Source organism: Mustela erminea, chromosome 1, assembly GCF_009829155.1.
Source record: "Mustela erminea isolate mMusErm1 chromosome 1, mMusErm1.Pri, whole genome shotgun sequence".
NCBI lineage: Eukaryota > Metazoa > Chordata > Mammalia > Carnivora > Mustelidae > Mustela > Mustela erminea.
In genome coordinates this window covers 143,746,083-143,760,906 of record NC_045614.1, presented here as the reverse complement: position 1 = coordinate 143,760,906, position 14,824 = coordinate 143,746,083, and the positions used below count along the sequence as shown (strand labels likewise).

The window sequence follows — 14,824 nt, the reverse complement described above, 5'->3', positions numbered from 1 at the left end:
TGCTTAGATGCAGCTCTAGCTTGATTCAGAAGTGTAACAGCTGTCCAGTGATTGCCTACGTTCAGTTACAAGATAAAGCCAGTTGGTTTCTTTGCTGCAAATGGAATCCATGACTGTAACAAAAGTATGACTTCCTATAAACTTCGTATAAACTATGTCACTGTAAACATAATTTCCTTCCTGAGTTGGTCCAAACTGTAAATTTGATAACACCACCAATACGTGTCTTCTTCCTTATTTAAGTAACCTTCACATATGTTCTTCTGAATTTTAAATCCCTTGATTTGAGTCAACCATGTCTTATGGGGTTCTGCCAATAAGGACAATGAGCTGGCATACCTGCCTTAGCTTGTTAATGGTATGACCTGTGGCTTAGCTCTGTTTGCTGTTCCATCGAAACATTTTGTATGTTTAAATTTTTATTTTCCTCCTGTCAGTTGTTTGTTCAAAAGAAATCCTTTGGGCATCTATAAAAGAGCTATTAGTAATGTTTCTTCAGAGATGCTACATTTATTTTTTTGCATTTGCCTAATTTTTTAGGCCTTGATCTTGTACTCTGTTCGTCCATCTGAATGAGCGGAAACCTGACCTTGACAAGTAAAATTTAACTCTTCATACTGTATGTTCTAGTGAAGAGCAGCAGCTCAGGTCTTGCACGGAGTATATAAGCCTGTGCTTTTCTTGTCCCTGGCTTCAGCAATAGTCTATAAACCCAGAGTCTTGTGCTGCATGAAAGACGTGCCTTGTAAACAAAATTTTCAGGAGATTTTCTTGTTAAAATGTCTCACTGTGGTCTGCAGAGAGGAAGCCTTAACAGCTTTGGCCTGTGTGACTTTCATCTCCCTATTAGGTATGTTTTTGAGGTGTAGCTGCCTCTGCCATGGCAGTTATGTTTAAAGTCAGCACCCAAGGCAGGAACCATACGTGACCAAAAGTCTATTAAATTACGCCTGAAAGACAGTGTATGGACAGCTGCAACTCAGTGTCCAGCCAGACAGCTTTTCCTTCAGCACTGGGGTAGCTTGAATGTTTCTTTGCTAAGAACCAAGTGAAATAGGTTGTTTTAAAGGGCTGTGTACAAAAACAGTTTCTCCTTTAATTTTGGGATCACACTTGGTTCCAAGCTTGTGAACAGTCAAATTTACAACGTATGAGTGATGCAAAATATCTACTGTCTAAAGGAGGATTTGACTAAGAAAAATGCCATGCTGTAACAATCAGCTGCTTTGAAGTTTTTTGATATCCACCACAAAATCAAGCTGGAGTGTGGCCCATAGAGACCAGGGCTCTTGATAGCCATGGTTGCAGTGTCCTGGATCCTTTTAGGACAGGGTCAGGTCCATGGCTTGGAACATACTTCGTCCAGTACCCAGAAATCTTTGGAATTGGTAACAAAATAAAAACTATTCTAGTTTTGATACATGCCATTCTTTTACTTTACCCTTCTAATCACCCTGTGGGGTGGACAGGGTTGGGTTGGTATTATCACATTCATAAATAAAGAGCCGGGGAGGCTGGGGGCTAGGACCAGAGCACAGAGGTGGTAGGGGGAGTAGCGGATGCTGACTGCTCCCATTCTGGGCACCATGGCCGAGGTCCTCTGTCCACTGTTGTACTCTACATTCATAAATGGAATAGATCATATGTAGATGACTGGCCTGTTCCTAGGGTATTTATGAGGAATTCTAGAAGAGTGGGATAACTCTTTGAAACATTCAGTGGTACGTTGGGATACTAATTTGCTAAATAGTATACCTTCGCGGTTTAGAAGAAATAATGAACTGCCTCAAGTGCCTACTTTCTACCAGTGAATTAATTAACCAGCTATTTCTAGCTCAGGGTTTATTAGGCAGATTCACTGATCCATCATTTTGGCCTCTATTTTAAATTTTGGGCTAAAGGCACTTTAGAAGCTTTCTAGAAATTGTTATTATGAATGTTACAGCCAGAAAGCTTTATACCCCCGCCCCCCAAAAAAAGTGTTCTTTGATGAAATGTGGAGTGGGCACAATTTTTCACTTGATCATCCCTTCCGGTTTTGAGATAAAACTCTTTGGAGTACTGTCATGAAATTATTTTTCCTATTTTGTTGATGAATAGCTTTCAGCATCTGAGAATTTGAAAGTAATTTGTTTTTATAAATAAGAGAGCACAACTGATAAAACTGTTGTCAGTGTGTTAAACATAGTTTTGATTCTTTTAATGAATGTTTGCTTAAAGTTTTTGGTTTTGAAGCTGAATGTGCTGTTTGAAAATCCATCAAGGATATGCTTTCTTAAAGGCAGCAGAGACTTAGTGTCTTTCTTTTGCTTTCCGTTTCTGTAGGTTGACCTCATGATGAACATAGTATGTGATTTTTATAAATATGTTATTTCTTTTTAGGTTCCAATCCTTAGTAAAAAAGAAGATGTTTTTGCATATTTAGCTAAATATTCAGTGCCAATGGTTCGAGCAACGTGGCTGATCAAGATGACCTGTGCCTATTATTCTGCTATTTCTGAAGCTAAAATTAAGAAACGTCAGGCTACTGATCCTAATTTGGGTAAGTGAGAGAGGACGATACATTTTGCATTTCATCGCGACTATACCAGGAGTTGTTGCTGGCAAGCTCTAGCCATGGCCCAGTGAGGTGAATACTGAGGAGGTCCATGAGGAGGCTAGAAATCCCTCATGGCACGCAGAGGACTCCTTGTTCACCCGGCCAAGGATCCTGATTTCATCAGTAAATCATTGCTCTTACCTCCAGAATATGTCCTGCATCTAAACGCTTCTCACCACCAGAGCTGCTGGAACGCTGGTTCATGCCGCTGGCATCTCTTGGCTGGATAAGGTGGCGGCCTCCTAACTAGTTTCCCTTCTTTTCCTTCTGCTCCTTGTATTGTTGGTTCTAGATTACTACGTTGATCACTAAGCCTAAATCCAATCACATCATGTCCCTGTTTATGCCTCATCAATAGCTTCTTACTACCTTCTTACTTAAGATGAAGATCCAGATTTTTTTCCTGTGGCCACCGAGGCCTTCTGTGCCTTGCTCCCTCTTTCTGTGATGTTCTGGTCACATTGCTTTCCTTCTCCCATCTGACATGTCACACTTCATCCTTTCTGAAGGCTTCTGCATTTCTTCTCATCTGTACTTGGGCTGCTCATCTCTCTGGCATTGCCACGTCTCCTCTTCTCAGAGCCTTTGGCTCGAAGGCCATTTCCTCAAGAGGTTTGCTTTGGCCACCTACCTAAATAATATTCCTCTATCCCCCTTCTGCCCATTTGTGTTCTTGGGTATTCTTATTTTATTCACAGCTTGTTTGGCTATTCGAAATTATCTTGAAAAAAATTGCTGTCTCTCTCACCCCTCTCTCGCACCTGCACTGGCCCATGATCATGATAGGTATTTGTTGAAAGAACTGAAGGTAAACTGTTTTGAGTCCATCTTCTCTCTTTTGGTGACTAGACAGTGACTCCTTGAGGTGGTGCTAAAACATGCTTAGTAAAAGACTGGATTCTCCACTAAGGAATTACACAAAGAGCTGAAGATTACACATAAAGATGTCCACTCAAAGATTAGGTTTAGAAATAATTCCTTATGAAATGGAAATGTGCTTATGATTTTATAAGGGGGACCCCAGCTACAAGGCTCTGAGGAGCAGGGTCAGAAAGTGCAAATGTCCTCAGATGCCAGGCAGTGTCCTAAACAAGTGAGTCAAGGTGTGAGGTTATTGGGCATGGTGGGTGGTCCTGGGGAACTGGACAGTGAAGCCCACTCTAAAAGCACGGAAAGTTAATCAAAACAAAACAGAAAACATGGCTCAATTCCATGCCTGCCACATTTTGAGCTCAGGTTTGCTAAAACAAAGATGAACTGTATTTCAAAGTTAACAAAACTGTATTGTGTGTATATTTAAACGAATAGGGGAAAAGAATCCACAAAGTGAGTAGTGGTGATCTCTGAGTGCTGTTTTGGTAGCAGTGTTGTTAATGCTATGCTTGAGATTGTTTTCATCAGCTTATTATTTTATAGGGAGAGACCAAAGAAATGCCCTTTTTTTTAAATTACTGAAGCTCTACATTCTTATATTTGCAAATAATGTCAAAATAGACACAATAAAAATTCAAGTTGCTTCTCTCCTTCATATTTTCCTTCTCCAACTTTTCTTCATTCATATACAAAAACACGTATATGTGATTCATATATATATATATATACAGAGAAAGAGAGAGAGTGCACGCACACACGAACGTGGGTGAGAGAGCGAGAGCATTTATTAATACTTCTGTCCAGAGTCTGAATATCTAGTTGCTTACTAGCATCCTCTACTTTGATGACGAATGGGCATCTGAAGTCTAGTATATACAATCAAAATCTTGATTTCCCGCCATCCCTAACCTTGCTCCTTCTTTCTTCAGTCTTCTCCTTAGTAAATGTTCTATGTAGTCACTGGGTCGATAAGGATAAAAGCCCTATTGTCATTTTGGGCTTTTATTTTTCTCTCAAAATTTTACATTCAGCCTCTCAGCAGTCCTGTCAGCTTTACTTTGAAAGTCCAGTCCCAGCCCAAGAATGTCTTCCTCCTCCCACTGCTGCTGTCCTCTGGTTTGAGCAACCACCTCCACCTTTGCCAGAGCTGTGGCACTGGCCTCTAGCTGGTCTTGGTTTCATTCTTCTCTAATGACAGCTTTCTGCTCTGTAGCCAGAATGTTCCTGCTAGAACTTAAATCGTGTTGCACTTTATGCTCAGAATCCGCACTCCGATGTGTACCCCCGCCAGCATGAGCAGTCGGCGCACACGGCGGCCTCTCCTTCCAGCCTCCAGATGTCTGTCCGCCTCCACGCACTGCGTGTTAACCCAGATGGCACTTCCTACAAGAAGCCTTCTCAGATCACTCCAGCCAAAATGTCCTCTCTCCGTCACTCTCTCTTCATAACTTAGTACCACCTACCATGTTATATTTTAAATTTTATTGATTACTTAATGTACACTCACTCCCAACTGTAACATTTCTGCCTGAGAAGTGGTCAGACTTGTTCCATACTAAATCTCCTAGGAGAGTACCTGGCATACAGAAGGTGTTCAGTAATTTGTAAGATAAAGGAATAATGAGGTCTGAAGCGTGTGTGTCTTTGTCCCAGTTCATAATCCTTGACCCTTGTAGCATCATTAATTATACAGACCACTCCTCCTTTCCTAAGTTCTTTTCCTGGTTTTGTAACTTGTTCTGTCAGTGTTTTCCTTGAGATTTTAACCGTTGTAAGAAGGGGGGAAAGGTGATCATACAGGAATGATTCTGCCCAATGAGACAGAATTTTAGGACAAATAAAAGTCTGATAGATCCTCATCATTTGCAAAGAACAAATAGGTAGAATTTTTAGGAGTCTCAGATAGTTTATCACCAGAACCACATGATTTCCTCTACCAAATGGAAGGAAGCCTAGCTCCAGTTTCTAGCTAAGAACATCAGAGACTACTTGCCTTCATTACTTTCATCATTAATTTCCTTATTAGTGTAACCAGTTAGTTGTGGGGGAGGGGGATTATTTTGCATTTTTCTTCCAGAGCTAAAATTTTTATTATTTGCATACCCATGATAGATCGTTGATTAAGTTCACCTACTAGCTGTGTTTTCTTTTGTAAGACACATAACACAGGTGAATCTGTTTTTTTGACTCTGTTTAGAGAGTATTACAGCTCATTTTTTTTTTTTTTTAAAGATTTTACTTATTGAGAGAGAGGGAGAGAGAGAGAGAGAGAGCATGAGAGGGGAGATGGTCAGAGGGAGAAGCAGACTCCCCGCTGAACAGGGAACCCGACCTGGGACTTGATCCCGAGAGTGGGATCATGACCCGTAGCTCATTGGTCTTTATGATTATCCTTGTGTTTTTTTTCCTTTTTTCTTTTTTTTTAAATAGCGTAACTGGGCAGGTGGTGGGTACAGAGGGGGAGAGAGAATACTGAGCAGACTCCACAAGCAATGTGGAGCCCAATGCAGGGCTTGATCCCATGACTCTGAAATCATGATCTGAGCCAAAAACAAGAGTTGGTCACTTAACTGACTGAGCCACCCAAGCACCCCTATTCTTGTGCATTTGTAAATGTGAATGTCAAATCCATGAAGAACGAATGCCTAATATACCATTTCTTGTGGTAGAGTATAAAAACTTTGACCTAAAAAATGCTTAATGCTAAATATAAGAATATTTTTAAAAAATGCATAAATTTTGGGAGTTGATCCCTAACCTCTTAGGTCCAGCATCTTGGGAAGAGCTTTGGGCTTTACTCACTGCAGCTCTGCACTAAGTGACTACCGACTTAAAGCAGAATCCTTAGTCTCTCCCTCCAGCAGTCTTCTCAACCTTGATCCGATCCAATCCATGTTGCCTTTCATTTCATGTCTTCTTAGTTTTCTTTTAATCAAGAACAGTTCTTTGGCCTTTGCTTTTCTCGATATTTTTAGAGGGGCTGGACTGGCTATTTTGTAAGATGTCCCTTGGTTTGCATTTATTCAGTTCCTCTTGACTAGGTTCAGGTTATGTACTTTTGGTAGGAATACCATGGAAGCGATGCGGTAAGCCTCTCAGTGCATCGGATTACATTGTCCTGGTACTAGTGGCGGTAACTTTGATCTTTTGGGTAAGGTGGTGCCTCCTGGGTTTCTTCACTCCAAAGCAATGCTTTACCTTTTGTGGTTAAAAGCTAATTTAACTATGTGTAGATATTTACTTCATTTTTCTATATTCTTACATGTGTTATAAAATGCATGTAGCATACTATTTTTTTTTTAAGATTTTATTTATTTTTTATTTATTTGACAGACAGAGATCACAAGTAGGCAGAGAGGCAGGCAGAGAGAGAGGAGGAAGAAGGCTCCCTGCTAAGCAAGAGAGCCCGACGCGGGGCTCGTCCCAAGACCCTGGGATCATGACCTGAGCTGAAGCCAGAGGCTTTAACCCACTGAGCCACCCAGGTGCCCCTAGCATACTATTTTTACTATCTGCTGAGAGCACATGGTTTCAGTGATCTGATCTTGGTTTTCTGTCACCCTGTTACACCTGATAACCCCTCACTCTCTGCTTTGTCTTAAGCACTTTCTTCAGCTTCTTTAAGCAAATTCTGCAGTACATTTAGAAGCATTTGGCTGTGTAGACCTAGCCATAATGTAGCAAGTTTCACATTCCAAGCAAGCTATACAGCCAAGCAACTACACACATATGTATGTGTTGAATTGGATTAAATTGCATACACTGCAGAAGATTAACTTTGCAGTAATAGGTTCTGTGTTCTGGCTTTGATGGTGAAAAGAATCATTCAGCACATTTGGGGCAAGATTGACTACCAAGTGTCACCTTTTCCTGGCAGTGGTTTTATGACTTCTGTTGTCTTGATGATTGTTCTTAGGATTTGTAAAGTGTTTTCAGTAGAAATGGCCTTTATTCCTTTGTAATAGAAACATATGCTTTATTTTCAGTTCCCACATTCAGTGTTGGAACAGAGCTATAAAGCACTGCTGTTTGATTTTATTGAAGAGAGTTTTCCCTAAAGTTAAGTGGGCTAACAACAACAAGGGAGCAGGCCCGTCGTGTAAATTCTTTAAATGAAGCAACACAGAGATTGTCACTATCATTATGCAAAGAGTTACAGATCTAAACTGTGGATTAAATGGGTTACTGCCCTGGGGAGCTTACAGCAGGCAAAGGCCTCCCCAGTATAGTGTGTACCCCAAAGTGAGAAAAGTGAGAGGGGCCTTGGGTTCCTGGGTGAGTTTTCATGTGTCATTTCAAGGCAGGTAAAGAAATATTTGACCTGGACATACTGTAACATCAGGGCAGAGATTTTAAAGTAGGGCAGCTTAGAGGAAGGGGTTATAATTCTCAGCCCTTATGAAAGCCAAAAAACAAGATGTTATAGGTAGACAGGATGTTTAGTAAATGCTATCAAATAAGTTAGTGTTACAGACTCAAGGGAAAGAACCCCAGATGTAATGGTAGTTGGTTTCAGATATTTTTTAGAGTTGAGTGAAGTTTTGTTTTTAAAATAAGATTGTTTAGTCATGTTAAGATTTTTTGAGCTCCCCAGAGAAAGCATTTAAAATGGGCTAGCTAATACTTAAAAAAGTAAAACTTAGAGTTAGGAAATGCAGGAAAGTCTTAAACAGACTAGGAGATATGACTGTAGAGTAAATAACGCAGACTTTGTGCATTGATTTGTAGGAATGTTCCATGGAGGAGTCCTGTTGTTGCTAAGCCAAGTCATCGGAACTGTGGCGCTTACTGCCATCATTGCTGTCATGGTGGCGGTTAGCATTTCTTGAGCAGTTACCAAATGCCCCGCACTGTAGAGAGCAGGAACGTGGTGCTTTTTCCAGTGTTAGACTGAATTAACTCTGGACATGTGCTTTGAAAATGATGTCCGTTACTTGAGGGAGCTTTTCAGCTTTGGGCATTCCTCATCCCTTTGCTGTGTTTCCTGTTGGCTCATGTGGGAAGAATCCTTCCCTCTCTACGTCTCCCAGGACTTCTGTGGTGTGCTGTGATACCACATCCCCCATTTCTTAGTAACCGTCTTGAGGTTCTGTGTACGTTTTCTGATTTATTCAGATACTCTGTGAGAGAGATACTTTATTCCCATTTCACAGATGGGGGCATGGATGTGCGTGTGGGTGCGCAAAGCCCCTCAGTGTACGTGTCCAAAGTAGGTTCAGGAGCCTGTGCTCGACACTGCTGGTCAGTGAGGACGGACAGAGAATGTAATCATTGCCCTCTAGGTGTTCATGGTTTGGGGTGGGGCGGATAGCCACACAATCCAAGTATAAGAAAGGGAAGGGAGAGCGGATCGTGAAATGAATTAAATGCAGAGGGAGTCCCAAGGACAGGAAGCCACGGAGATCCACAGAGAAGTGACGTTTGACTGCCGTTTTGAAAGAAGAGGCGTTTCGACAGAATTGGGGGAGGTTGTGCAGGGAAGGGCACTTCTGGCAAACAGATGGTGTCTGCAGAGAAACAGGGTCCTCAAACAGTTGGATTTGTGGAACTGCCGGGGGTTTTCTCCTCTTGTGCATTAGTTACCAGTGGGGCGGTGATAGAAGGCTGTGAGGAGCTTGTGTGCTAGGGGTGCGAGAGTTCTCTCTGGGGGATGGTGGGCAGCCAGGGGAGGACCTCCTAGTACTATTACTGTTGTAACACTTCTCCTAAGTTTCTTGTCTATAACACGGGGAGAGTTATAATTGGCAGTACCTTCTAGGGCAGAAATGAGTCAGGCTTCTAAAGGCTTTGGGACAGTTCCTGGCGCATAGTAAATGGGCAGTAAGGGTAGACTCTAACTACTTGCTGCAACTGCTAGGCAATATTTATTATACCATAACTAGCCAGTATTTATTAGTTATTTTGTGTATTGTGCTGAGAAGTTTACAGATACTGTCATCATAATCTTGCAGTGTGGGTTCTGTTATTCCATTTTGTATATGAGAGACCTGAGCCTCAGAAGTTAAGTAACTGCTGGGGCTCCTGGGGGTGCAGTTGGGATCATGAACTGAGCTGAAGGCAGACGCTTAACCGACTGAGATACACAAGCGTCCCTCAAATAAAAAAATCTTAAAACAAGAGTTAAGTAACTGCTAGCACAGTTGGAGCTGGACTCACTAGGTGCTTGGTCTTTCCTCCTTGTTGTGATGCGGGGGTTGCTACGGGAAAGCGGGGGTTGCTAGGGGAAAGTAGTGGTGCAGGTCAGGGCCCCTTGGAGGCAAGAAGCATCGCTGGGAAGAAGGGTGCTGGCAGCAAACAGGCTGCAGGATTTCAGGGTTGTGGGCAGCATCAGAGGAATCAGAACCCTTATTTTTAGGGGTGCCAGGGGGTACAGGCATAGCATAGCAAAGTCCAGGGTGCTATAGAAACTTGAGGAAGATGAAATTGCCTGCATGAGGAGCAGCTCTAATTCTGGCTAGGAATTGTTGGGCATTCAAGATGGTGAAAAGTGACAAGACCTATCATGAGCGTGGAGTCTTTCGGGGCTCCAGATCGGTTAGAAGACGCTTAAGATGCTTCGTGGTTGAACTCCCCAGGGAGCTGCCTTGTTGACACTCCGTTGTTTCCTCTCTACCCCTGAGGTTTTGCTGGGACAGGCATTTGTGTTGGAGGATAGACTTTTCTTGGTTGACTGTCCTCTCGGAACCACTATCCTGATCACCCCCAAAACACAGGGAAGAAGTAGCCACCCTTCTTGCACACGGGGTAATTAAATTGTGACATATTCACTGAGCCGTTTGGGCTGCTGAAATAAACGCTGCTGAATACATAATTGACAGTCTGGTTTCTTATCTAAGCCAGCCAGCTTACTTTCACTTCAGGCCCTTGAAGACATTGCAGCACTAACTTTTTTGACTCCAGGGACAAGCTTTTAGTTTCAAGTCAAGATTGCCTCCACATTCTCACAGTGTTCCTCATATCTGGTTTGTCATAAAAGGACTATCTGATTTGCTTACTATGGCAATAACCCTGAAGATTAGACAGACGTGCTTGTTATAAGTGTTTTAAATTCATTCTGTTCTTAGGCCTGAAAAGTAGGTTTTAATTGGTGGGGTAGCTCTGGCTACCTGGATAAAAAATTCTGTAGTATAAGGATTAGGGCCTGTAGGCCATGACTTTGGCACCTGCCACTATCCCGTTCCCCAGAAATTGAGTTAAAAGTTTTAGCATCTAATGATGAACCAAGCCCCAAATCATTATTTTTTGGGGAAGGGCTTGATGTTGGCATTCTCCCGTAAAAATGAGCTTTCTCTTATCAACTGTGATAAATTTTAATTCTTTATAAAAAAGGTAGAATAAATGTTTAATTCTTTTCCTTTGATTATGAATTTTCAGAGTAAGAATTGCTATATATACATGGTTAGTGATGGTAAATGAGTTTCTCTGTTTGTTTCTTTTTCTTTTTTTTTTTTTGTTTCTTTTTCTTATTTAAAAAAAAAATTATCTTTAGTCATTGGGATGGAATTGCGGATTATCCGTTCAGCATTTTACAACCAGCTAACACTCATTCTTCATTTTAGTGTTCCGATTGTCCAAAAATTTAGCCAGTGGAAGAACTTTCAAGCTTTTTATATCCTTTTTGACATGACACCTTTTTGTCTTAGAACACTGTCTTGTAGTTTGGCCCAGAAAGACGTGCCAGGCTCATCTTTTTCTGCTTCAGACCTGCAGGCAGTCATTTCCCTAAGGAACCATACTTCTTTCTAGTGGGGAACAGTATTGAGAAAGCAAGGTCTGGGTGCTGAAGGTGCTTGTCGGTACTAGGTTGTGTGGCATCTAGGCTCTGTCCGTGGATGGATGGAGACATGCATGTCTGTGTATGTGGCGCATATGTGTTGGAGTTTATATTCTGTTTCCAATTAATCTCTAACCTTTCCATTTAATATAAAGTATTTTTTTTTTTTAAAGATTTTATTTATTTATTTGTCAGAGAGCGAGCGAGCGAGAGCGAGCACAGGCAGACAGAATGGTAGGCAGAGTCAGAGGGAGAAGCAGGCTCCCTGTGGAGCAAGGAGCCCGATGTGGGACTCGATCCCAGGACGCTGGGATCATGACCTGAGCCGAAGGCAGCTGCTTAACCAACTGAGCCACCCAGGCGTCCCAATATAAAGTATTTTTGTTAATTTTTGATTTTGTGTTTACTTTAAAAAGTTCTGATCAAGTTTAATATGCTGTAGTATCACTCTGCCTTACTTACCCTTGCTCTGTGGAAACCTATGTCTGCTTTTCCCAAAGTAAAACGTTACAGCCTGTTTCAAGTTTGAATGCTAGTGTGTGATAGTGGTCGTGGGGGGTGTGTGTGTGTGTGTGTGTGTGGTCATTAAGTTCTTGATGAAATTAGAGATAATATCTGCCCATGAATCGTTTTGAGTTTCTTAGAAAAATGCCCTCAAAGAATTTATATTTCACTTCAGTAAGATTTGAGTTAAAAAGGTTTATGAAGATTTTACTCATTGGGGTAGATGCTGTGAGGAATTTTAACTGAATGGGGGCTGTGCTGTCTGCCTTTAAGGGGCTCTCATTTTTTTGTGGAGAGAAGATGCATCCCTAAAACAGAGAGCAATTGGCAGTACATAATTATCTGCAATCATATCAGAAATGATGGGAGATGAAAAATTAGGGAAGGTTTTCTGAAGGAGTGAAATACGAGCTGGGCCTTGAAGAAGTCTAGCCTTTAAGTAAGCTTTAGGAAAGTTTTTGTTTTGTTTTTTATTGCATCTTCAAAAGTATCTCTTGGTCTTAGATAATTGTCTTCCTTTCTGGCAAGCTGGGAGCAGGCCAGTTAGGTTTCTTGATCTGTGTACTGTATTTTCTTGGTCTTTACTGCTGTCGTTTCTTCTGGTCTTGTTGGTTTGGACTAGTCTTGGATTTACTGTTAAGAACCCATTGCCACTCAGCAGTTTCTCTGTTTTCTAGTCCGTTTTGATGTTGACTCCTGCTTGAAATAACTAATCACCTTCTATGGGAAAGTGCTAATCAGAATCCCAATTTCTTTAATATTGTAGTTCTTTGTCCTTCCTGGCTATTGGTACATGCAGATACCTTTACACCTGGAATGTATTATGCAACGAAAATATCTGTTAGACGTTTTTGTAGTTTACAGATGGATAACCTACGTTTTCTTTTGGGACACTGCTCACAAAATCTTCCCAGGTTGTTGGGTAGCACCAGTTTACAAATGATGCCAAGAAAATCCAGGGAAAGTGGGAAAACCAGGAATTCCATCCTGGACTTTTGGGTCTTGTTTGCTTTATAGATTTTCCAGGCTGCTCATATGGGTTGAGTGGTGACTGTGGAACTGGGGTGGGGAATGGTGTTGAGGTGAGGTGTGAAGGTGCTTCAGAAGGCTCGTTGTTTAATGAGTTTTTATTGTGCATCTTGCAGCTCAATTGCTTAAAGCATCATGGAATTAAAAAAAAAAAAAACAGGTTGTGTGAGAATTTTTTTTTTTTTTTTGGTTAGTTGCTTATCTATAAGATACAGTATTCAAAGAGGTTAGTAAAGTCTCACAGCACTGTTGTTCCCCACACTGTTTCCCAAGCGTCGCATCACATGCTTCCAAGGGAATTGTTACCAGTTGCTTGTGTATCTTCTGAAATATGTTTGTATGTATGTCTTCAGTGTATGTTCTTATGCTGCTTTAAGACAATTGGTGCCTGTTCCGTACCGGGCATATAGTGGCCCTGTTCTTTTAAAGTGCTCTAGATTACTAACTTTGTAATGACTTACGGAAAGCTAGGTCTTTTTGTATTTTGCAATCCGCACTGGAATGTTAATTCCATGATGAATAGCAAGTTTTTTTCCTTCCTCCTTTTTTTCTCTTTCTTTTTTTTCTTTCTTTCTTCCTCTCTCTTAAGACATTAAGTTTCAGAGTCATTTTCAAATGAAGCATATACGATCTTTCAAATGAAATCCCTGGAATCAAGTGGCTCTAGGTGCATTTCAGCTCACCATTAGCTGGGAATGAAGAGATACGTGGAATATATTGACAGGATAGAAAACACATTAAGTTCAGGATCAGTAAATTACCAGCTGGAGTGTCTTTGTGAGAGCAACACAGCTAGAGTGAATAGATTTCATTAAATGAAATCACGCATGCATCAGTCTTCGGTCTCCAGGAAAAGAAAGCCAGGTGAGCTCTGGAGGAGAGGGTAATGGGGATGGGTCTGCCTGGTCTGTGCCATGTGTAATCATTTTTATGTTCGAGAGCTTTTTGGTTTAGAGTTAACTTTACATGGTTAACTTTACATGGTTATTTGGCAATAGGATGTCTGTAGTATTTGTATTTGTGTTCTAATGAAAGACTCTTACCTACCGAAAGCTTGTTCAGAAGTACAAACTTCACAGCAACTGCATTTAAGACTTAAGTAGTCAATACAGTGCTTTTACTGCAGAGACTTGACTCCGGCCAAGCTGATCATGGAATGAAATTCCAAGGCAAGTGCACAAAGAAAATGTAGTTTATCTTGCTGTGTCAATGATCAGGGCTTCCCGCCACTTCCTCTGTGGCAGGAGCTGGGCACGGAGTGATGATAATGAAATGTCCAGTGGAATAATTTAAGTAGTTCTGATCCCTCCAGGGGCCTGACAGCAAAGGTCTTTTTCCAGGGCTGCACCTCCCTTTCTCCTTTCACCCCGGTCCTCGGGGAGCTGTCCCTTTCGGTGTGAGGCTTTAGTTGTGCACACAGCTGTGTTCTCTGCCTAGGGAAGTGCAGCTGCGGTTTCCTCACTGAGTCCTTGCACTGTGGTAGCTTTCCTCCCTGGGGCAAGAGAACTCGAGGCCTGGTCTCAGATGTGTAGGACTGTGGGGACCTGTCCTGAGGGGTTAATTAAATGCACCGGTTTAATATCTGTAAAAATAGGTGCCTGTTATTCCATGTTAGGAATAACTCACCGAGGCCAGGGTCCCTGCTCATTTAGGTGTATGCAGGAATCTGAAAACCTTGGTGAAACTTACCTTATGATGATGAAGGCATTAATTTCAGACAGCTATCTCATCCCCTGAGAAGAAGTTGAGCCTGTTGGGGCAGATGTTTTGTATGTGCCCGTCTGTTTAGAGGAAACCCCTGAAGCTCTCCTTGTGCTGAGAAGTTGGTGGGGTGATTGATATGTCGAATAAGAAAGTCTTGTTCTAGGGGCTAAAATTGGATTCTGTGGTTGCCAGGATCCTTGGCTGCAGATGCTTGTGTGGGGCTGATAGGGAAAAAGGACCACTGGAAAAATCCCTAAACACAACAGTTAGAACTGTATATATACCTCAGCATGGAAACAAGAACGGGAGACCTGACAGCCCGAGGGCCAAACCAAAGAAGG

The 14,824-nt window shown here is 41.7% G+C and overlaps 1 protein-coding gene across 4 annotated transcripts in view; it reads left to right on the top strand.

Annotated features, from left to right (window-relative positions):
• MED12L (mediator complex subunit 12L) overlaps positions 1-14,824 on the top strand; it is a 322,475-nt gene that overhangs the window by 42,930 nt on the left and 264,721 nt on the right. For all 4 annotated transcript variants that reach the window (XM_032345309.1, XM_032345302.1, XM_032345301.1 and 1 more), the window contains exon 5: positions 2,383-2,542. In XM_032345309.1, coding sequence (XP_032201200.1) covers positions 2,383-2,542 — 160 coding nt within the window. The remainder of the gene's footprint in view (positions 1-2,382; positions 2,543-14,824) is intronic.